Genomic DNA, 24,087 nt, shown 5'->3' on the forward strand with positions numbered 1-24,087 from the left:
CATTAATATAGTTGCCACAAAATTTTACCTGAGTGAAATACAAGCCAGAATTTATGGTTAAATTCATTGCCAACTGGCCCCGGTTTGTATGAATAATTTCCAAAATGCAATGAATCCCATGACAAAACTCCAGGCACGGTTTCTGGTTTCCTAGCAAAAGTTTTCCTGGACCCTAGGCACTTCTGCACAATGGCTGTGCTCTTACTATATAAAAGCCTGGGGGAGTAAGATTTATGTCTGTGCAAAAAGACCAGAACCCAGACAATGCACATTATTCCACACCATAAAAATAGAGACATTAAGAATACAAAAAAAACCCCAAAGTAAAACCACAACGCATATACACACAGAGCACTAGTGGACAAGCTGCTGGTGTTAGTGCTGGAAAGCTTTCAAGTTTTAGCTGCGAAGTGGAACTGTCCACATCGTATTTAGCCTTGCCAAGAACCTTACAACTCTCTCCTAATATTATCACATGATAGGGTCTTTCCAATTTGGCAAGGATATGCACAGAAGAGAACAGAGGAAAGCCTCCACATGGAGAAGAAATCTCCACAATGAAAGGAAGTGGAAGTGCAGGCCTCCTCCTTATTGACATTTTTAATTTGAAACACACTATTATCACAACTATTTGTTTAGAAACATTTTGGACACTAACCAGTGGGAGAAGGAAATACAGTTGCACAATAGATAATTTCTTACGATTAGATTAGGACAGAACATGCAATAAAAAGGATATCCTCTCCAGCATGGATGTAACTATATGCAAGTTCTGACCCTCATCCCATTTCCATCAGAGACTATGAGAATTTTGCTGCTAGCTTTCTAGGCAACAGGAATAGGGTCTCAGCTCTTAAAGTGGGATATCTCTTCCCCTCCTGCCTTTTGCATGTTTTGAGTTTCATATCTTTACGGCTAGGAAGTGAAGAGTTGCTCACTGCTAAGAGCCTTAAGGCTAAAAATAGTGTCAGGCCAAAAAACTCATCGTGGGGATGATAAGGAATTCCTTTTGGTTTATGGTGCCTAGAAGTTGTGCTCTAACATGCCTAGGAGGGATGCAATTATGCAGTTAGACATCTACCAGCTCAGTTATGAAAGTTGTTCATTTTCTACAACCAACTCAATCCCTTCTGCTTACACATCTTCAGCCCTTCTCCACATGGTAAATGGCACTACCTGCCCATGTAGATTTTAAGCACCTAGTTAAAAAGTGCGTCAGTGGTACACAAGCCCGAGAGGGCTCCTGCTTGCCTCTGCCTAGACATATTAAAATAAGCAAATTTGACTGTTAATATAAATGAAGAACAGAGAGATTGAAGAGGTAGGTGCCATTTTCAGTTGTCTCATTTTCAGTGATGAGCAGCTTATTAATGTTGAAACGACTCAGATCAATCTCTGTTTGCAGACTTGTTCATATACTTACTGTTTGCACTCTGCTTTTTCTTTGTCCCACTCTTTACTCAGTTGTTGCACAATAATTTTCGAAGTATCATCTTCATTCAGCGACCACAAATCTTTATCTTCGAGGGGCCTTTTGTACCCAAGAATTGCCATGCTGCACATACAGAGAAAAACAGTCCAATTCAGTTTGGCTAATAGTACTTAAAGCATTGCTAGTAACTCTGGGACTATTAAGCTAACGAAAGCAAGAAGATACATCTCCACGAAAGGGTGATAATTATACCTCCATCTCCCTTTATTTCTTATATTGATGTTTGCAATTAAGGAAAGGACATTAGGTAGTTTTGATTACATGTATTTTATTGAAAACATCACTTCAGAAAAAAAAGGACAATAAAAAACAACTACCAGAAATATTTGAACAAAACTGTGGTGTTAAATGAAAACAGTGAAGCTTTAGAAGTGAAAATAACTTAAGTCCTTCTGGAATGACTGTCAGAGGTGAAGAAAATGCAAAAGTGAAGCTCACGTAAGTTAAAGGAAAATCAGATTTCTCTGAAAACTACAGTTGCTCAACTGTAAGACACATTTTGTCAAGGGATACAAACATCTAGTTGCCAAGAATCTTGATGGGGAAGCTAGACATTCAAAACTCTGAAAGTTTAGAAAGATCTCACCCTCTCACTAGAAAGAACTTTACAGGGTTATTGCCAGGACAATAAGGTTACATGCATGGAAGAATGAAGATCTCAACACCCTCAACCACTGTGGAAAAACTCGGTCTTAACATGACTTTTGACAGCTGTTCCACTACTTTATTATGGAGTAGTAGTAAGCCCAATCTCAAATTTGCATCTTTAATACACATGCCTTTTGACAGCAGTATCAGTTGGTGGTAATCATTTGTATACATAACCCAGTTTACTTGCCCTCTTGCATGGAAAATGTCCTTATAAAAAAGCATTCACCCAGGAAATAAAATGCATCCTCAGGTGGGTGAAAGTTTGCCACAATTAATCTTGTGGAACACAGTCTTACATCTTGGTTTAAGTTATACTCCAGCATGCGGTAAGCACAACCAGGCTGTATACCCCATTACTTATGCCACAATTGTTGCCACTACTCTTCAGAGAAGGAGTTTGGGCAGTACGAGCACTCTGAAAGCTCTGTTTCTAAAAAAGCTCTGTTTCTGTTTCTAAAAAGGTGAACGCTAGAAGTGCTGACACCACTGTGGATGAAAGAGCATCCAACATCAACCACTTACAGAGGAAAAATCTCTGTATTGCCAACTATGTGCAACACATATCACAAGTAGAGTGTGGGGTTGTCAGCTGTCCAGCAGCTTGAAAAGAGAAGCTCACCTTGTAAACCACCAAAATGTCAATCTTGACAGGAAGCCTGAAGTTAACTCTGGACATGGATTCTATAGTAAAGTCATGGGGGGAAAAAAAACAAAATAAATAAAGGAAGACATTTACCATTACTTTAATAAGATGACAGACTATTTTGATCAGTTTTGGTATATTATATGGTATATTACATGTATATACCTATGTCCTAACGAAACATAAAATTTATTTCTTTCATTTCCCATGTCATGCAGAACTCTTTTTATCTTAAAAATTGCTTCATATACTGCCTCTAAATCACACTTACATAAAGTGAAATGTCATTCTATAGTTTCCGAAATGTTCACTTTAAGAAATGAACTCAACTGCTCTCTCAGCTTGATTCAAACGTAAATCCAATTATAGAGACCATTTTATGAATTGGAGAAGAAATTTAACCTGTGACACCACTAATATCTTCTGTTATTAATGTTTTTCCATATCTATTCTCAACACATATAAAACTCGTTTATTAAGATAACCCTTATAGACTTTCGCTAACTCTGAATGTTAAGCAAGTAGACCACCATCTCCACAAAAACCACTCTTGAAATAATTAATATTACACTTCAATGTTCATAAGTGTAATTTAAACTGCTGTGACGCAGCAAGTAGGAGAGCTGCTTTCACTACATAGCTTCCAGTCATTACTGATGGCACACATAATGGAAAAAGGCTTCAAACCCCAATATTACTCTCCATACCCAGTGTTTTGTAAGGGGGTCACTAACTACTCCAATCTCAATGACAATCCAAAGCTGTTTTCAATGACAAATATTCTCAGTGGAAATCTCAAAACATAATATAGTCTTTAAAATGCAAATAAAGCAAAGTAAAAATACTTACAGGATCTGTATTAACAGGGGAAAAAAATGGAGGCTTTTCTTTAAAACATGAAAGGATCAACTCAATGATTATCAAAGCAAAGTAGATGTAAAACGTGGTAAACCTGAACCTTTCATTTACATGGCCCTAGAGGGAAAAAGAAACACAGTAAATTATTGTTTTTATTGTACTTCCCAGCCCCCCCAACACACACACACACACACACTCTCTCTCTGAATTTTTCACAGCTTCTTTTGGCAACTCCTTTCTTCCTCTACAGTTGAATACTGCAAAGTAGTTGCTAGTAGGAATTATCTTACAAAAGTATGCACATACTCTGTAAAGTGCCTAAGAACATGCTTATCTCCAAGCTTTTCATTAAATTATGTCGAGTTCAAAGTGCTTATACATCTTCACTGCATGCAGACACCCTCTGGAATCAGGGCTACATGACATCCTTTTAAATTACCTCCAGGGGTTCTTGCAAGATCATGTCTTAAGCACAGGAATTGTCAACCCAGATCAGAGAACATCCACTTACTTTAGTATCTTGTCACTGACAAGCAGTCAGTGTTAAATACTTTCAGAAGAAGCTGCAAAAAACCACTCTATTGCATAATAACAGTTCCATCTGCTCTAGAGATGTTTCCTTTCCTACCCATACGGTCTGCAGTTGACTTAAGACTTCTTGCTGTGAGGGTATGTGCCTTATACAGCTCTTTCATACTCTAATGTAGTTGTGAATGCTCTCATTGTTCACTTAAAATGTTTAAACCTTAAGTGCAAGAGAATGAATACTGGCAGTTGCAAGAACAGGAGAAATGTTACCCATACTCGTTCTAAGGCTCTACATCCGTAATTTTAAGTTGATTAAGGAGTCAAACATTGATAGTCCAGTATTTGTACTTATTCACCACTACTACAGTTTTAAAATTGACTTTAAGTGGTGTTTGAAAGGGTCTCAAACGGACTGCAGCTATTTTCTGAAGAAGTTCTGCACAGACTGTCATTTAAGGTTTAGTTCAATCTCTGCTGGAATATTTGCAACAGCCTGGTATTGCAAAATCCTTGCTAAAAGGATAATGCTGCTAATAGTTACAAAAAAGTAAGTATAAAAAAAAGAAAACAGAATCAACACTGATTTCACTGAGGAGAAGCAATCGCCTTAATGTTTTTCAAATACTCTTTTTCACTCCTAGCCTTTAATGATCTAATCACTGAAGCAATCTGCTTTGCCCTACTTAGTGAAATTTGTTTCTGTGAAAAACATAGCAGGTTCTCCCACAGTAAGAAAGTTGTTATGTTTTCAAACAGGAATCATAACAGCCCAGGTTTCTTTCCTCTCCCTCCAACTTTCTGTTCTCTATTCACAGCCACAGTTGGAGTCAAAATGCTGTCCTCAGCACACCAGGCACTGACAAAAGAAAGCCTATGGAGCTGTATAATGTAGCCAAGCTGCCTAAGCAAGAAAGGAACATTACATATTAAAATACATCATCTCTGATTACTATCCACCCCTATTTAAGCATGGCAGGGGAAAGGGGCTGCAAAAGGGAAAAGGGAAGGAAAAGAAAAAAAAAAAAGAGTCTGTTCTAATATATATACAGTGTTGGTACAGCCCTGATATGTCTATCAGGCTTCCAATATAGCCTTGGGCTAAGCAAAATCTGCTTTTGACATTGCATGAGAAACCATGGTTCCCTTCAAGTTACACAAGTCTGAGTCAAGGCAACGGAACCAAACTTCTCTTTCTCTCTGGCAAAAGCTGGGCTCAGATCTGACTCCAAACTTGGTGATTCATTCCCTTCACAGAGATGTTAATGCTACATTTCCTGTTCTCCAAGTGCTAACAAGGATGGCATGTTACCTGTGCTGTTGTAGTCATGATCTTAGACCGGAAAGGCCCCACGGCACAGAGCACAGACAAAAACCAGAAGATAATGAGCACTCCAGAGGACTGAACTCCTCTCAGCCTTTCGTATTGAATAAGCAATGTAGCTAACAGCTGCAAAAGTAAATACAGGAACACGTGAACGCAATCCCATCCCACCGCTCCCCTTATTCACACTCTCAGTTGGCAGCTATTACAGTCATCATCAACAACAGGACCTCTTTGAAATAAGGCCCCATCATAACTTCACAGAAGTCAATGGCAAAACCTCCTCAAAGGAAAGCAGTGAATAACTTTATGAAATAATTTGGTTTTACTGTTTTCAGAGTCTCATCTCCAGAATTCAATTTTTAAACCAGACTTTGTACCTAGGGCTAGGCACAATTAAATATTAGCTACAAACATTTTAAACAAATGTAAGAGCTGTCATTTCTCCAGTTCAGATGGACAATCATGACTTGTCTAGAAAACAAGATTTAAAAAAAAAAAATCTAACCAAGGGAATTAAAAACTTAATGTGCAAATTTTACTGCTTCCTTTTTCATATAACAGCCACAAGCCTGTTTGTCATCCTAGGCAAAGCAAATTTGGTTTCTGTTTAATAGAGGAACAACCACCAGATAAGAGAGATAGTTTTATAAAGTCCAATACAATACTGAACAATGCACAAGCCATACTCTATCATATCTCCCTGTTTAGGCAAAGTCATATCCAAATTCTCTCCACACCTGGATCACAAGCCTGGAGAAATAGATGAGAGCAAGGTGGGAGGCAGAACAATCTCTCCACTATAAAGATTTTAACTTACATAGCTGAATCTACATGAAAGAGATATCTGTAACTGCGGCCTTTTCAGTAAGCAAAATTTGCTTCAGTAATACAAGTACTAATAATTCAGTTAAACGAGAACAGGATAAGGCAATGAATGCAAAGGAACCCTTTTCCTCCTTCATCTGTCTAAGAAAGAGTTATTCTTATTGGTCACAATAACCAGAAACAGCTACGAACCACAGTGATGCCAACGATCAATGGAGTTACAAAATAGACCGGTGGAGGCGTTCTGTTTTGCAGGAGCTCGTGGAAAGAGTAGAAAAGATCTGCCCAGCTCACGCACCACAGCAGGACACCTAACAGCTGAAAGTAGTCAAACAGAAACAGCATTTGGTCAACTCCTCTCCAGGGGCAGTCAGAGGGCTAGCAAAACCGTTACGATTCTAAGATTCCCAGCAAGACAAAGCTGTGTAAACAGAACAACAGTGCTGTGTTGATCAGCTGCAGTCAGGCTAATGGAACTGTCCCACTGCACTCAAACCAAGGATCTGGTCTCAACTGCTTTCCTAGGGATTTGCAAACACCAGTAGAAAGACTAATGTATTTACCTGTTTTTTCCCATACTATTCAGTTTTGATTGGAAACACAGGCAGCCTCCAGATTAAAGGCAGACGTGCCCTGAAGCAGAAGCTTGGAATTTGCTCCAGACATAAACCCAGTTCTCTCATGGCCTATGGAGAGTGAGTTGCTTGCTCTCCTTAGACCTAGCCGTTTACAAACCAGAGGTGCTGTTGACACCAGCCATCTCTTAAGCACAAGACGCAGATGAAATCACATAGCTATTGGGTGGGTAGAGTGGCTTGAAAAAACACCTTTTTGCACTTATTTTCACAATGAGATTAAATTCTCACTAGACCTACCTTAAGGTCTTTGTTTTGCAGCTTTCAGTGGTTTAAAGCTTAAGTAAGGGTGAAGAAGCATATTTTTGGCTCAACAAAGGGGTGAACTCTCTTCTGCAGAGCAATCGACTCCTCTCTCTACCCAGCAAGGTGGGCTCTCAGGATGGATTTCCTTACAGATGAGCTATCCTTTGGTATCCTTCCTCAGAAATCTGTACATACACTGTTGTTTCCTATAAGCAAGTTCTTCAGTTCCCCCATAAATCAGAGGGAATTTTGTTTAAACCCTCCTACAGCACTTCCTTGGATACTGAACTAATGCTAACAAACCCAAACCTGCACATTAGTTGTGGAGCACTGCAAAGAGATCTTACCGTCTTGAACCTGCTCAACATGGAAAGCACGATGTACCCCCTTTTGTTGTGCTTTAGGTAGAGAAGATAAAAGGGTAATGCACTCCATAGATAAACGCTAGGGATCCACGCTAGGATGGTATTCTGGAAACATGGTGTCAGGTCTGGATTATCAGTGTGTATTGAAAGATTTGAATCCTGGAAAAAAAGATGAGATTTATTAGTAGAGAGGCAGAAGCACTGCCAATTGGAACATCTGCTTGAAGAAGTTGTATCCAAATTCTGCTGGAGTTAGCAAATGGCCTTAGTAAAAGCTTTCCAAAACTACTTGTGGTTAATCTGCTGAAGTAAAAGGGCTAAGTACAGTTTTAAATACTGGGCAAAACCTAGAAAGACAGACTTCTGCCCTCCTGCATCTCAGAGCTGGACATACGTTTTGTAGCAGACAAACCCTTTGTGTTTCTGTCTTTGCTAAGGCTTAGTTACAGGTGCTGATACCATGGCATTTCTCAGGCATTCCCAGCCCAGAGTGCAACTGCTAAACAAAGCTCTTGAGGCAAAATCCTCGACTTGAGAACTCATCCAGCAAGAATGTCCAGCAGTGGAGAAAATTATCAGATTTAGATCAACTGTATGCTGACCTGGGAAAACCCCCTCCATTTATAAGAAAAATTTTGTCCTTCTTACTCATATGCCTCCAACTATAATTACTTCCCTATTCTAAACAAAGGTAAAAGGAATGTGTTGTACATTGAGGTAGGAATATGGGTTTTCTTGCAAATGTTGCAAGCAATGCTTTCCATCTGTGACCTTGGACACCACAATTCACATATGCAACTTGTACCTAAGGATTTGAATGCACCACATGCAAACACACAGTTATACAAGTTCAAACTAAAATAGAAATTTCAGTACAGTTAAGGGGAACTTGGTTTTGATCACATCTACTGGAAATTCACAACTTGCATTTTGCCATCTGATGTGTCATCTTAAATGTGGTAGATAAATACTTACTTGCAGGAAATGTAAAATTACTTTGTTGTACTATCATTAACAAGCAGCTGATAAAACTAAAGATATCTGGGTTTCAAATATGCCTTATCTCTGCACTAGAATAATTTACTTGTACCTAATTATCTTGGGGTATGAGCTCTCAGTAGAATTATGTTTCAGTTAAGCTGAGCCACTTCTCCCCACCCCGTATAAATGAATGACCAACTAGTCTGAATATGAATTCTCTAAAAGTCTCTCCAGTCCTGCTTTTGTTTACGAATACAAAAGAAACCGAATGCTGAAAGCAATGGTTAATTTTAGAACTGAAGAGCCACACTCTGCTGACAATCTTTCAATTTCAGTGATGATCTGTCAGAAGGGACATGCATCACCGCATCAGTCCACATACACACAAAAGAGCTCGTAAGTGTAATGAAACTACAAAGCCTTGGCAGGTTGCAGGATGCTTTGACTGAACTGTGACAAGTTTGTCACTCAGTACTTCAGCTTTGGCACAAATGAAACCTCTGGCAGTGGTGAAGGGTGGCACAAATCCATTAGTTGCACATCTGAACTGCGCCCTTTAATGCCGCAGAGTTAGTGCCTCTCCAGCCAAGAAATGGCTCTTTTGGGGGCACACAAGCACCCAGCCTGGGCCAGGGGAATAAAAACATCCCCATTTACCTAAACAGGTTTGTCCAGACCTAGGGAAAACTTCAGCCACAAATCAACAACACAGGGGCAATTACACTGCAATTCAAACACAAGATCAAAACAAAAAAACCCTCCAGCCTCACATTCAAACTATTTCTGTGTTCTCCAGCAAGCAGGTCTCTGGCACCAGAAAGGAAGATAACATTTAAAGAGCACCCATTTTTGGTTGTCATCATCAAAACATTTCAGCATCTCTAACATAAGCTCCCTTAGCAGCTACCCTGCCTGGGGCAAGAGACGCCCTCCAGAAGTTTGGAGCTGAAGAGCTCTTTAGTTCCAAAGCAGGAGCTTATCTACTATCATTTATTCAACAAAATACTAATTTCCTCTTTAAATTACATGTGGTTTAGCAATATCTTGAGCATGTTTGCAATTGTGCTCCTTTTGCTTGCTGGAAAAAAATCCTGGAAAAGGAAAGCTGAGGAAGAATAGCAATAACTGGGCACAGAATAAAACAAAGATTCTGTTTAAGGGAAGAGTTATTGGGGGGGGGGGGGGGGGGGGGGAACCACTCTTAATTTAAACCTTTCCTGTAAGACCAAAATGTCCAGAAATGGCTTTCTGTCTGACAGCAACCTAGAAACTGCCCCAGATGTCCATTAACTTTGGACTGAACACAAGCTGACTATTGTATCCAAGACACAGACTGTATGGCTGCCAAGCCATTTAAAGGTTTTCATTAACTCTTATTTAAACAAGGCAAAAGACTTGCATTTCTGAATGTATAAATACAGCTGGCCAGAAAACAAAAATTCTGTCCTTAAAAAAACATGTAAGATTTTAAGATTTGGTTGAATTATCCCTGAGAATAAAAGTGGAACCTTTCCAAAATTATGTGAAAGTACAAGAAGCAGCATCCACCCAATGACCAACAAGAGCCTACTGCTTTCATGGCACATGGGAAATCGGGATGTGGGCTGAAGGAGAAACCTATGTCCAAGGTGATGGACCTGACTACTGGCTATCTTGGTAAAGTTTTCCCAGGTCCAATTCCATTCTGGACAAGACAAACAAGCTTTTCTGGAACAGATCTGTTTCTGTAAAAAGTTTCCCTTTCAATGAATTGGTGTTTTCTGAGAGCAGACTCTTTCCATCCTTGAATACAATGAGGGGTTCCTGTTAGAAGACACAGCACCTAAAACATTTAAGTAGTGTAATTCCATGCTAATTAATTGCTCTCCCTAAGACCGGACCACAGTGCACTAATGCTGCTATGCCATGTAGCAGGGACTCTGCTATGAATTATTATTATTACTTTTAAATCTGGGAATATGAAAGTTGCGTTTCTTACCACATTTCTTATCAAGCTGGGTCTGTTTTCATGGAGCTGGCAGTTCCACTTTATGGCTTTATAAATCACCACACTGACAGCATATATACCAACATTCACTCCAACCCTAAGCAACTCATTTTGAGTCAGAATATGACATGAAGTCTCAATACAATCTATCCTGACCAAGCCAACACTGTTAAATATTGCTAAATACCCTTCAATTCAGCAGTAAAGTTACGGAACTCCACCCCTGAGAACAACCACAACAAGCAACGGCTGGAGGGACACACCAGCTCTTTGACTCCTATCTTTAAGGCTCCTGCTTTAATCTGCCTTTGCCCTTCCATATTCTGAACTCGGTCCTGGTAAGCAGAGCAAGTTGAAATGCTTCTTGTGTCCCATTCTGATTGAGGATGAAAATACTCACCTTGGGCTATCTGGGTTTGAGGGTTTTCTTTGGACTTGCTCCTGAAAGAGGTCTAATACACTGATGTTGGATAGCACACACGTTCCTGAGCTCATGGCTCTGTGCTGTCCTGAGACCTGCTCACCTTCCTCTGTGCATCACAGCTCTGTCTCAGGGTCCCCTTCAATGAAAGCCCACTGAAAACACTCTGCAGGCAGCAGGGTGACCCAGAGCTGGGGTGACCCATCAACAGGCATCTCACAAGGGGAAACACTCAGCAGCACATATTGGGAACCACCACTTTCTCCAAGAAACTCACCCCAGGGAAACTAACAGCCAGCATGTCCAACACAGCTAACATCGCCGTCAGCTCACTTCCCCACAAGCAAGTCTTAAGGGCAGTAACCTGTGACCTCTTCCTAATCCAGTCTCCGCTGTGTTTCCTCCAGACTGCCAAGAGCTCTGTGGCAACTGTCTGTAAGCAGCAGCATTTCCTTGGATGCAGCATCGCAGATCAGGTTGGAGGCTCTGCTGGTGAGATACAGCATTGCAGAAATACCAGCCCACTGTACCGAACTCCCTGGGCACACAATTTACTTAATCCTGTAATAATACTTAAATGCAATGCCAACATCCATGGGAAAAGAGATCAGAGATGCTTGTTACAGCTTCACAGCAGACAAGGGGTTCCCTGGAGTCTAAAATTTACAAATTAGTGGGGCTTTCTGTTGTTCAGTTAAGAATTTCATTGACATTGTCCCTCGCAGCAGCTTTCAATCATGCCCATCACTCCAGTCGCAGTCTTTGGATAAACACGACCCTTGTATTAAGGGCCATCTGTGCAGTAGGACTTACATTTAGATGAGCAGTTTTAAATACATGACCTTCATTTAAGGGACGGTATTCAACAGGGGAAGCTCTGAGCAACATTAAATCTGCTCTAATAATTAGTACTTTCTATTACACTTTCCCCTCTGGAAAAGGACACTGCTATTGAAAAGGCCATCCTTAAAACCCATAATGCCTTTAAAGGAAACAAAAGTTCAGTGCAACATATCTTGGGTGTCTTGCACATCATCTCCCTTACAGCTTTCAAAGAAAGGGGGGAACAAACAGAAAGCCTAAAGCTAGGCTGAAAAACAGGAACAGGGAAATTCCTGTCTATCCCTTTCCCAAACCCCAAGGATGATGTTAATAAAGCCTGGTGAGAAAACACAGTTGGGGTTCTGGTCTTGGGTTTAAGTCTAAACCAACTCCTACTCCACTACAGAAGTTTAAAATAGAAGTGCCTCACACTGGCTTTACCTGGCATACAGCTGATGCTGCAGTAATGCTCCTCAAACAGCTGGCAACAGAAAGCTTCCAAACCCTAGGGAAGACTAACAATATCTTTTGTAGTCTCAAGCAGTTATCTCCATTGAATGGATAAATTAATACATGTTTCTCTCTAAGTTTCTGTAGCGCAAAAAGATTCAGGAAAAGCACAGGAAACACAAATTCATTCTTTATCTGCTGGGAAGGTGAAGGCCATTGCGTTGACGTCATTCACACTCTACCCAAGGTTAATACATGCCATATCACTGATTCTATGTTAGTTACCACTAGTTGGCACGTTATTTAAGATTAAAAATCAAATTGGAAAGCTGACTGGGAAGGTACACACAAATAGTAAAAGATAGGGAAGTGAATAACTGAAAGTAACAACGCTTCCCTGCAGTAAATAAACATGGAAGTGGTATCTCTTGTAGAATAAATTGTTAGTGAGAACTTAAATGCAGAGGAGAATCTTCCTGCCCTTCTTTTGCCCCTAGATCTGATAAATACCCTGCCAGTGAGTTTCACTTGCACAGCCTGGCAAAAAAAAAGGAAGGGGGGGGGGGGAGGACATTTTTCTCTTGGGTCTACCACACTGCCTCCTCCCAAGAACGAGGATGGCTCTGCAGTGGCTCTGAACCACAACACCAAAAACTATCAGGGCTTGGTCTTAGCTACAGCACAGGCTTCATCTCAGCCTCTCCACGTCTCACCTCCCACTTCTAGCTGTTGTCCATCTCCTCTCCTTGGTCTCTGCTGGTAAGCTCTTTGGGGCAAACTCTAATAATCATTTTGAGCACAAATGCAAACAAGCACTCTGCTCCAGGCCTCCAGAAGGCTGCCAGTTTCAAATGGCCTTTTCAGAGCAAGATCATCTGTTTACGTTTCCAAAGGAACAACAGAAGGAGTAACACGCTTCATTAGTCCACAGTGACTGCTGCACAACTCAATTCCTTCACATGATTACATGAACAACCTTTTTTTTATTTATTTTCCCCCTCTTAAAGCAGGGCAAAAGATAATTACATTCTCCACTGCAACAACACAACAATACTGCTTGGAAAAAAGGTGAGGTTGAGAGGATGTAAGCATTGATAGCACTGCATGAACCACACAGTTAATAACCAGAAATAGTATTTTTCTGTTTACAAAGCACACTGCAACAGTTATCTACATTAGTGAAGGACACCATGCAGGACACAGAACTTTCTTTTCCAGCTGTAAAAGGATCTTTAGTGGCTTATTTTAATCAATCAAATAGACCTTGCACAAGTTCACAGCCTACAGGAGCTAGTTCATGGTTGTGGAGTAACTAGTCACAGGTTTTTGCTTGAGTTGAAGTTTCATGGTACAAATGGTACCAAGCATGCAATGCACTTGAGAACCGTGGACCAGACATCCAAAAAATCAATGTATGAGCTTAGTGACAGTTGTTATACAAAACAGTAAGTTTCTCTTTCTTCTCCTTTTAGTTTTTGAGTTTTAAGAGAAGTTCAGAGCTTCTCTGCCATCATGAACAAAAATGAGGCAGGGTGAAAAAAAAGTAGGTTCGTATTCTGCCACAGTCATGCAACGCTGGGAAATGGGTCTTTCAGAAAAGCATCTGTAGCTTAAGAGAGATAGTAAAGTAGAAGTTGACCACGGGAAATACCTGCACCTAAGACAACATGCACCTAAAGTAAAAGTAAAATCCATCTACTTCAACTGTTTTAGTAGCAGTCAGCCTTCTTGCTTGGACAGAGGGACATTTATTGACTTGCAGAGGGGAAGGCATAGTGCAACCATAGAAGTACGAATGCTCATGAATCAAAAGCAGGATTTGAGAGGAAAAGGAAACATGAACGTTCTTTCAGCAGAAGAAAGTCCCTGACTGCCTTTTAGAATTGATCACAGCTATATACTGTTGTAGAGGAAACTTTCTGTTAATTGCATCATCAAAGACGTTTCCTATAACCTTGTGCAAGTACAAATAAAGGAGTGGGTTGCTGTACTTCAGCCCAGTGTGATGATGGGTGTGGGGAAATATCCTTAATTAAGATTAAGCCTGGTCTGCCACTCACAGAACTGACTTAAGCTCACCTAACACAAACAAGCGTTACACTCTAGCTACACGCTCAGAATTAATTTGCACAAACCGTACTCATCTCTCAGTCAACACACCTACTTATTTCTCTCATTTTTATTCAGAAACAGAGTGAACTCTACAGTCTGGCCCTAAACCATGACAGTAGTCTCAGAGAGAAAAAGAGCTCTCAAAGCACCACTACAGGTAGCACCAGTGGGAAACGTCTGCTCCTACGCCTTCCCCCGCCCTCTCAGCTGTTCCCTCTTGTCTTGCCTTCTTCTTAAGTGAAGGTTAGCCTTCAGTGTTGTGAAGCCAAAAAATTCAGAGATAAATAAAAGATGGGATCAGGTGACTATGAAAAAGGAGTATGTTAATCAGAGAAATCAGAGCAAAGGCAGAACTGTCCTGGTACATTGTTTTACCCCAAACCAACTGCATGCACAGCTTCTCTTCAATATCAACTAAGTGATATAAACGTAAAGCTTAAAACTTGATTTTTGACACCTGGAAACCCCCTATTTCTAAAAGAATCATGTTTAACTATGATCTGTACCAACACCCCGCAACTGAATCTGCCCAGCCAGTGCTGGTATGAAGAGAGCAGCCCCGTCCCTAAAGAACTGCTGTAAGACCACAGTGGCCCAATTGCAACTTGCTTACAATACCATTGCTTCAAGTACCCAAATGAGCCAGAACTTTCACACTTTGCCATAAAGAGGCTTAGACATGGAAAGTGAATTTTTGTGTGTCACCAACATGTAAGCAAGAGGCAGCAACTCCGTATCAGGGCAGGAGAAAACAGGGAAAAAAGAAGCAGACAGAATAGCATTGCTGCATATGAAAACTACCACTGGCCACAATTTTCCATCTGATAGATCTTCCAGTAGTAAACTATTTCCCCTAGAAGATACACCTTGCTTTTTCAAAGGAGTCAAAACGTAAAAGCAAAAAGTTTTTTAATGCTTTTTATTTCACTTTGCCTGCTCTCACCTCCCCTTTCTGTAATAAAAAGATGATATCTAGAACATGGAGGTTTTTTCCCTTTTACTTATCCATGTTTCCAAATGTACATAATAACAAAGGGAAATGAAAAAAATTGCATGCCTAAGAGGTGAGGGAGATTCTAGAATACAAGTCACTCAACTAGGGGAGGGAAAGGAGAGATACCAAAGGAAGAAATGAGAAGTATGCTTCTTTTTTTTGATTGCACAAGTGTCAAATGTATTTCTGTATTCTCAGAAAGTTTCAGAAAGAAAAAAGAAATTATTACTTCTGAAACTAACTTTGACATTTGAAACATGTCTCATTCTCATTTCATTTCTTATTCTAGTTCAAAGCTTTATGACACTGGCACGTGACATTACTGTAAATGATCTAAGTTTTATTACATTGACTTCACCTCTCACGCTGCCGTGAGATTAGCACAGGGACAAGGTGCTAGCTCACACAGGCCCAGCACAGAATCAAGGCTGTTGGTTGTACAAAAGCTCAAACGCATTCCTGGGAAGATTTCTGGCTGCTTGCCGCTATGCTCTCCTCTAGCTCAGCCAAATAATGTGCGACTGGATAATGGCCCATCATATTCACGTCAGTATCAGGAGACAAATGGAGCATTAGCTTACTCGAAAAATCAGAGATCCCATTTAATAGGTTTCTCAAAGGAATTTTTTTAAAATTAAATTTTAAACAGTAATAGTCTCTTCATTTTAATACATTACAAATTTACACATGTAGAAAGGAAAGGATTATATCTCCAGTGGCATAGCAATTTGCCTACCAGGTAGATTAGGCCCATCTCAAAATGCTTTATATTCTAACTGTAGCGATTAAATGAACTCCGTTTTAAGGAGCTCCTCATGCGACTCAGATTTTTGTTTCAGATATTATTTCCTTTCAAGAGGAAAACTTTACAGTATTGCTAAGTCCCAGAAACTACATCTACCAGCTATGTCACTTAAGCTAAAACGGTCAGAGCTGTGACCAGGGAGGAACAGTTGTGTTGAAAGCTGAAGAACATATATGACCTTGAGTTTTACTACAGAGAAAAAGTCTCCCTGTGGGGCTTTAATCCTCTGTTAAAGCAAAGTGGGACCTTGCCTCCCTACCATCTGCCCCATCTCACAGCATCCTCACGTTTTACTGTCCCACCCCCAGGAAACACATGGGAGGGACAAGCAGGCTTTTGTGTCCAGAAGATCTTTGTGAAGCATCTCCCACAAAGCCACAGTGTACCTGGGCAAAAAAGAGATTCTTCTCCCCTTGGGTGTTTTTTTTCTAAAAGTTCTTTTTCTTGCAATTCCAGAATTGCAACCGGGAATTCCAGAAGGGACTCAACCATGCTGGTCAGAAGTTGGTGGTGACAATTTTATCAGCTGCCCCCATTCTCCTGCACTGATGACTGTGCTGTTCATTTGACCTGTCAGTGTGCTGTTTTGAAGGAAATGGCAATGACTGCTTTCCTTGAAAAACGTGAACAATCACATTCACATATTCTGCTGAAATTAATGTCATTTTCATGAGCTTCATTAATTGACACTGTCATTGAAGGACTCCATAAATCCTTGATATTGGCAGCTTTCACTGGTATTAAGTTTTGCTTACAACTCTCAAATCCAGACTGTGTCTTTCGCAAGCAGATTCAAATACAGTCTATTACACTGTTTACACACGGATGAATGATAATAGGTCCTGGATAATACTCCAAATCTAATGATAAATATTTATACTGCTCTTGACATTGAGAATCTGAGGCCCAAATCCTTTAGCAATAGCTTCCATTCAACTCAATTCAAGAATCATAAAATCTTGGAGGATTTGAGCTTGAGTACTTAATTGCTTTTAAGTTCAGGATCTTACCAACACAGCTACCCTTTGAGAGAGCATAACTTCACAGATCTGATGTCTGAAGAGACCGTTAAAGTTACCTATTTTGATCTCCTACCTAACATGAGAAAGAACACAGATACCTGACGCAATCATTTGTGAAGAGATTTATAGAAGTGGGACTCGGTTATCTGAAGTTGGATGCAGTTAATAAAGATTATGTGGAAAGCTGTATCATGTTTACATATATATAAACACTGAACATTCTGTGTTTATCACAGTGTAGCAGAACGGGAAGCTTACACATAAAGAACAGCCAGTCTGGACCATACCATCCCACTGCAGACTCCCTCCTTTGCAATGACCTGCTACCACCTTTCGCTTCACTCTTTCTCTGCTGGAACTAATTTAGTTGAAAATATAATGGAATAATTGAAATTGGATGTTTTCTTATTAATTTAGGGCCAAATCACATAAGTTGTGGGGTTTTTTAAATAAACTTGTATACATGTTACAAGAAGTACATTGTTTGTCATCCTCCTTGAAAGAAACATTTCTCCCATACTACAGCTATCCTAAATCATCTTGAACTACAAAACATTTAAGCATGGTACATGATGAAGCAAAATGGGAAATTATGCAGAAGGAAGACTGGTGGCACTTTGGGCCAACAGAGCAGGAAGTTGCATTTCTGGAGAGTAGCATGACTTTTAGTCCAAATCTACCAAAATTTCACGGAATGACTCAAGGTGAAGGAATATCCACCAACCTAAAGGCTAAAGGAGTGCTGGTATGAGACTATCTCAAAGACAAGACTGAGGTATTGTTTACTTTTGAGAGTTGCTGCAACTTCCTGTTGAATTACTCAAGAGCCTCTGGATGAAGAAAGCACCAGCACTTCACGTGGGACGGGTTAAAAAAAAGACATCTGTCAGGATACCAAGACACAGGGTAGGCAAGGAAACTGAGCTCTGTCAGCTAAGCAGGATCAAAAGGAACAAGCCTGGATCTCATCCATAATTGACTAGAAGCTGTGGTCTCCCCTTTGAAGTGCTCTATTACTTGTCCTCCCATTTCCTATTTATGCTGTTAAAAAAAACCCAACACCAAAACCACAAGCTGCTGCTTAAGCCTAGGCACTTTGTCTGTCTGTAGGCTAAGGTGTTTATATGACCCATCATCCCAACAGTACCCAAATACTGCAGAGCACTTAATGTTTTATCCTCACAGCAGCCATAGTGCCATTTCTTACCCAGAGAGTCTGAGCCGCAGAAAGACAATGTGTCTTTACACTGGAACAGAATTTGGTTTTCTAAGCTCGTGTTGTTTAGTTGCTAGGCCAAAACACTTTCACAGCAAACACTCCCTACGAGATCACTTTGTTCTCCTCTTGGAGGAACCGCTCACATTTTACTACAGTGGAGGACGTAAGCAACAAATAAGTGATAATTCACCAGTATCTACTTCTCAAGTACAGAGATTGTGGGTCACATTAATTGGCATCCCTATCTAGCACACTCACTATCACATAGTAAATACGTGACACAATACATAGGAGGTAATTATGGGCAATAGTAAATAACACACCTAAGGACTGCCTTGTGTGGGTATGCGCTATTCATCTCCTCCCGAAAGGCATTTAGCATGGGAACACTGCTGGGAGATATTAACAACTAGCTTCAAATTCTCAATTGAAGTAGACGCTATGTTTCTAAGTGTTCGATGAAGAGATTGTTCATACTGCATTTTGAAAAAATAATGTTCCAGTTGTTCCTCTTGTATATATAAATACTCTATATTTGTATTAGCGATTTGCTGATTCCAGGTTCAACAGGTAAAGCAGTAGCTGGAAGCCAGAAGCTTTTACAGATTTCTAATGTGACCTACAGCATTTCCTTTAATTTCTTATTTCTAAAATGGGTTGAACAGGAAATTATTTTGCCTTTGCACAAACACAGAAAACCCAACCCATTGACATTTCCAGCAAAATTCCCCACCCTGCATCAGGGTAAAGAGTTGAAACCTTAACACTTTCGATAAGCCAAAAAAAATCCAAGATAAATCAATCATCTGTTAAAGTTGATATATTTCAATGTAAACATTTTCATGACCTAATTCTGAACTGTTTTGATTCTGACCTCCTTTTAACAGAAAAGTATTGTAGTTGGTTTAAACTCCAAAACAAAGAACTGCTTAAATTGGAACAGCATGTTTCCTTTGCACTAAACAGTTTTAAAACTGACCAATATGTCATTCAGCTTCGAAAAATACTTAGATATTCTCTGACAAAAAATGGGGAAAGAGTCTAAATTCATCAGCTATGAAAAAGCAAACATTAATACTGGTTCACATTTTATCAAGTTCTCAATCTGAACCGCAAAGCTGAACACCATTAGTCTGCGTGCACAGGCCAGTAACTGCCTTTCACCTTGTTCTCCCCTCTTCAAGTGCACAGCAGCATGAGAAACTCCACCTTTTGTGCACATATTTCAAAAAGAAGCCTCTACCTACGTTTTCTTATGGAACAGCATATTTGCACAGCAAATCATTTCAAGGTGACTGTCATCTACATGGTCATCACTTAAAATCTCTCATAAAATCAGTTCACTGTATACACTCCTTTTAACAGAGAAAATACCACCAGCTACCAAAAATAAGGTATAAGACTCGGTCACTGAGTTCAATCTGCTGGTCACTGGGTCACATGTTCCATTTCACACAGTTATTGAGCACCACTTCTTAAAACGATTAAACAGATGGAAGGTTGTTCTGACTCTAAACAACGCTGGATCATTCCAAAGAAACAGAAGAGGTCTACATTTATTAAGTAGTTTGCCCATTTGTTTAAGGAACACTGCTCATCTTCTTTCAATCAGTCTCCGTCTATTCTTTAATAATATTTTATGTTGAGGTATAAGTATGTAATAATTACACAAAAAAAGAAGTTTCTGGAGAGCCTTGTAACACGTGCCTGACATCTTCCTTCACAGACTCGGACAGAAAATGCATTCCTCTGCCAATCCAAACTACCATGTTTCAGATCAACTGGCGTTACTCACATTTGAACTATTACTTCGAGCAAGGCTGAAGGTATATTTTTTGATTATGGTTTATGCTTTGTTAAACACATTTAGATCTCTTCATCATTTATGCTGTAAATAAATGTTTATTAATTAAACCATCTTCCCTGGATTACCTTTATATTACTTCCTGCAAATTTAGTTTTGAAAAGCCTTGGCAGTACTAAAACCAGGATACACTACCTGAGTGCAGCATACACCAGGCACAGAACCACAAAGGGTATCGTGCTTGGGTGTAACAGTACTGCATACAGTACAGAATGATACATTTACTTCATACTTAAAACCAGCAAAACTGCCTGAACCTTTTACGTTAATGTATCAATAAACTCTTATCAAAAGCTTTGGCCACAAAGAGTAGTTGCACTACAAGCCTTCCTTGAGAAGCTAAGACATGCTTCTCGAGGCAGTCAATAAACTAGTGAGCAGTGTTGATCTGTTTGTGCTTGTTCCTGTTCTATAAGTGTTTATAGTAGAAATAAGAGGTGAAAATACTTGTTTGAGCAAGCTTATCTGCCAACTGTTGTAGCAGAGAGCATGCAGAGTGCTTGGAAATGAAATCTGAAACTGAACAAAGAAATGTAGCCAAGGGGCTTAGGAGCCTAAGCCCTCTCTTAAAAAGTAATGCTGGGACAGTTTTTGAGAGATAATTAGGTGTCTGAAGATGGAGCTCAGCATTAAGTCCTCACAGCCAATTGCTTGTGTTGTCCTTTAATAGCTTTCTAGCAGTGATTCAGCTTCAGACATTCCTTTTCATTCCCGCTCATATTTCTTTGAAAAAAAAAATCTCCCTTGAGCTAAATCAATATAAGAGAAAGACACACGCAAAAATTGTGATTTATTGGAGGGCAGTTCCAGATTCACCATACATGTTCAAATGCCCAAGGCTTCATACGGTCTAAAGTGTCTGCCTACACAGCCCAGAGAGGAGAGCAGCGTGCTGTACCGTGCGGAAATACTGCACCAAGTACTTGTAACAGCATTTACACACGTCGCCATCAGAGCAGACCATGACAGCGATTTCCAAACTTTTCTGCTTACAAACTCAATGCCTGCTGCAATCAGCCTTTCCGAAAGGCTGACAGCTCCAAGTACTAACAAAAGTCATTGCAATCCTCCGAGGCTTGTGACCACCCCTGGCTGCCATGAACCCATCACTCTTTAGTAGTAACAAAGCACTTAACAGGGAGCACCTTCCTGCTCATCAGAGGGGCAGCAACAACACTAAAATGGGACCCCTCAGAAGAAGGCAATAGCCATGTCCATCGCTATGAGGTCCAGAGGTGGACTACAGCTGTTAGGAGAGCTGCAAGAAACACACATCTCCTGCAGGAAGGCGGGAGCTGTGGCATCACCTGGGGCCTTGTGGGGTCTTGGCTCTGGTCTGGAGATGCTGAGTCGCGAACAAGAAGGGTGCTGCGGCCCTGCTCCTGCTCCTCAGCCGGCTGCGGGAGCAGTCACCGCCCCAGCCGGCCCTCGGGACGGCCAGCCGCCGGGGCCAGGCAGGCAAGGGAGAGAGGCAGCTCAGCCCCTCCGAAGCCGCAGGGCCCACCCCTCCCTGCCCGCTCCGGCCCCTCAGACCCGGCGCGGCGAGCACACGGCCGCCTTCGCGGGGAAGCTCCCGGCGGCGGCAGAGCCGAGCACGGCGCTTCCCCTCCGCCCCGGGGCAAGCCCCGCAGCCGGCGCCGAGGAAGCCGATCCCCGCTTCCCCTCGGCCCCTCCGCGCAAACCTCCGCCTCCAACTTTCTCCCCAGCGGGGGGAAGCCGACGGAGCGGGAAGGGGGGGGAGGGAGGCGGCACCGCCGGCCGCCCTGCTTACCCAGAAGCGGGACCCGCAGAAAGCCTCCATGGCCGCAGCAGGGGCGCAGAGCCTCCTCGAAGCCCACGCCGGACTCCAGATGGGGGCAGGAGCCCGCTCCCTCCCTCCTGGGCGGGCCGGGGGCGGGGAGGAGCGGGCCCGCCGCGCCCCGTCCCGCCCTCGCCGCCGGCGGCGGCGGGAGGCGCCCGCGCCGCCGCCCCGCTGCCCTCGCCCCCTCAGCGCCGAGGCTCCGGCCGGGGCCGCGTCGCTCCTCAGGCGGTGCCGCGCCCGGCAGGAGGCCCGCGGCCTCCGCTCAGCCGGCGGGGCAGCCCGGGCCGGGCAGGGGCCACCCCCGGCCCCGCTGTGGCAGCCCCTCAAAGGCCGAGCACCCCCGGCTGGCGCCACAGGGAGGCCACAGTTCTCCTCTGGCCCCTGAAGCCTGGGCACCGCTGCTGAGATGTGGCTTCTTGCTTTCCAAGGGTGACCTCCCTGTGGAAGGACCAAGCCCCCAGGAAAACATTTCCCCTGGCCAGTGTGACCTGCTGGGACAAGGAGACCCCTGCACCCGGAGGGGGACATTGGTGGTCCCCACATGGCAAGCAAAGGGTGGGCTGAGGGACGGTCACCCAGGGTGGCTGCGTGGAGCTGGGGCATCCACTGGCTTTGGGGCTGACCGTGTCAATCCGTCCAGACCACTCAGGCTAACATTAACATCTTGGAGATGCTTGTTGTATCCCCTTTAGAGCAGTGTGGAGGGTGGTTGCATGAGCGGGACTTAAATGAGCGTCACATCTCTTATCCATCCATCTGTAGCCTCTTCCTTCATGCTGATTGCTTCCACTGTAGACATGTGGTGAAACCAGTGGCGTGGATCTATTTTCAAAAGCTTTCAGTCAATAAATTTCACATATATGTGTAACTAATAGATTTTGTAGTGTAGCACCTTAGACACAATCTGGATTTCACTTCCCCGTGATGCAGAAGCACTGTTTGCTTTCCTCTTGGGCAGGACTTTTCCTACGGCATTATTAACCTTCCGGCACCTGCTGTTTGTCCACCCACTTGCTGCAGCATCTGGTTCAATAACGTCGTCTCACACAAAGCACCCCACTAGCACAGATCTACTTAAATACTTTAAGAATTTGAGTTTCTTTCCTCGCTGGAAGGTGAGGAACCATCAGGCAGAAGGGTGTTGTCAAAAATGCTCACCAGAATGGAAAAGAGAGACAAGAAGCACAGTATTGCTGTGTCCCAAAAATATTTTATCCCTAAAGAAAAAATATTCTGCTGATCTTTTATGAAGACCACTGAAGATACTAGGGGTGATACCCACTCAGAGTACTATCAGAGGAAGCCATGTGCTTCCCACGAACAATGCTGAAAATTTGTTTCAGACATTTACTATAATCTGGCTGAAGGGACACAGTTCTTATTAGTGTGGGAAGATAGGATCTTGCCCAAGATAAGGTTCTCAGGTGATTGCCTACAAGATTTGAAATCTCAGACTGATCCAGGCTAATCAGCACATCGCATTACAACCCTCTCAAGGAAATACTAGAGGAGCCCTAGCCAACTAGGTGAACAAGATCTTCTAAGGACATCGTGGGTTGTCTTTGCAAGTCTTACATCACAGCTTTTGTTCAGTGGAATTGCACCACAATAAAAGTTTTAAGAAAAGTCAGTAATAGCTGGGAGTTACTCCTTTATGGCTCTTTAAACCTCCTCTTCTGCAACAACCTGTGAGAGCAGCTGATCCAAGAGCAGTGCTGAGAATTTGATCTCTCTTGACACACAAACATACATCTCTGTGTTTCTTGCACCAAGGAGCAGAACTTGGTGCAGTCTGAGAACGTGCCCTAAAGTAAGACCAGCTCTGGCATTATAAGATGTCACAGGTATAGAGGCACCTCACGAACAGCTACCGTAGGCTGTGTGTACAGGAGGGGAGAGGTTTATTTTATCAGTGTACTGCACAGTTCCATTGACATGTGCAATGTCAATTAACCCTGATTAAATTATTGACTTCAGTGGAATTGTTCCACCATATCCGTGGAGGAAGGTCCTCTATTAGGGTATTTCCCTGGGTCTCACAG

The 24,087-nt window shown here is 42.0% G+C and overlaps 1 protein-coding gene across 2 annotated transcripts in view; it reads right to left on the reverse strand.

Moving 5' to 3' along the window:
- Positions 1–22,105, reverse strand: part of ABCC3 (ATP binding cassette subfamily C member 3) — a 50,383-nt gene extending 28,278 nt beyond the window's left edge. The window contains exons 1-7 of one of the 2 annotated variants that reach the window (XM_072881195.1): positions 22,016–22,105; positions 7,550–7,726; positions 6,514–6,639; positions 5,482–5,619; positions 3,636–3,761; positions 2,763–2,824; positions 1,424–1,555 (exon numbers count right to left, since the gene is read on the reverse strand). In XM_072881195.1, coding sequence (XP_072737296.1) covers positions 1,424–1,555; positions 2,763–2,824; positions 3,636–3,761; positions 5,482–5,619; positions 6,514–6,639; positions 7,550–7,726; positions 22,016–22,045 — 791 coding nt within the window. In that variant the 5' untranslated portion in view covers positions 22,046–22,105. Of the gene's footprint in view, positions 1–1,423; positions 1,556–2,762; positions 2,825–3,635; positions 3,762–5,481; positions 5,620–6,513; positions 6,640–7,549; positions 7,727–11,233; positions 11,316–22,015 lie in introns of those variants that run through there. The other variant, XM_072881194.1, reaches the window with a different exon arrangement.
- Between the last annotated feature and the right edge of the window lie 1,982 nt (positions 22,106–24,087).

This window comes from Ciconia boyciana, chromosome 16 (assembly GCF_034638445.1).
Source record: "Ciconia boyciana chromosome 16, ASM3463844v1, whole genome shotgun sequence".
NCBI lineage: Eukaryota > Metazoa > Chordata > Aves > Ciconiiformes > Ciconiidae > Ciconia > Ciconia boyciana.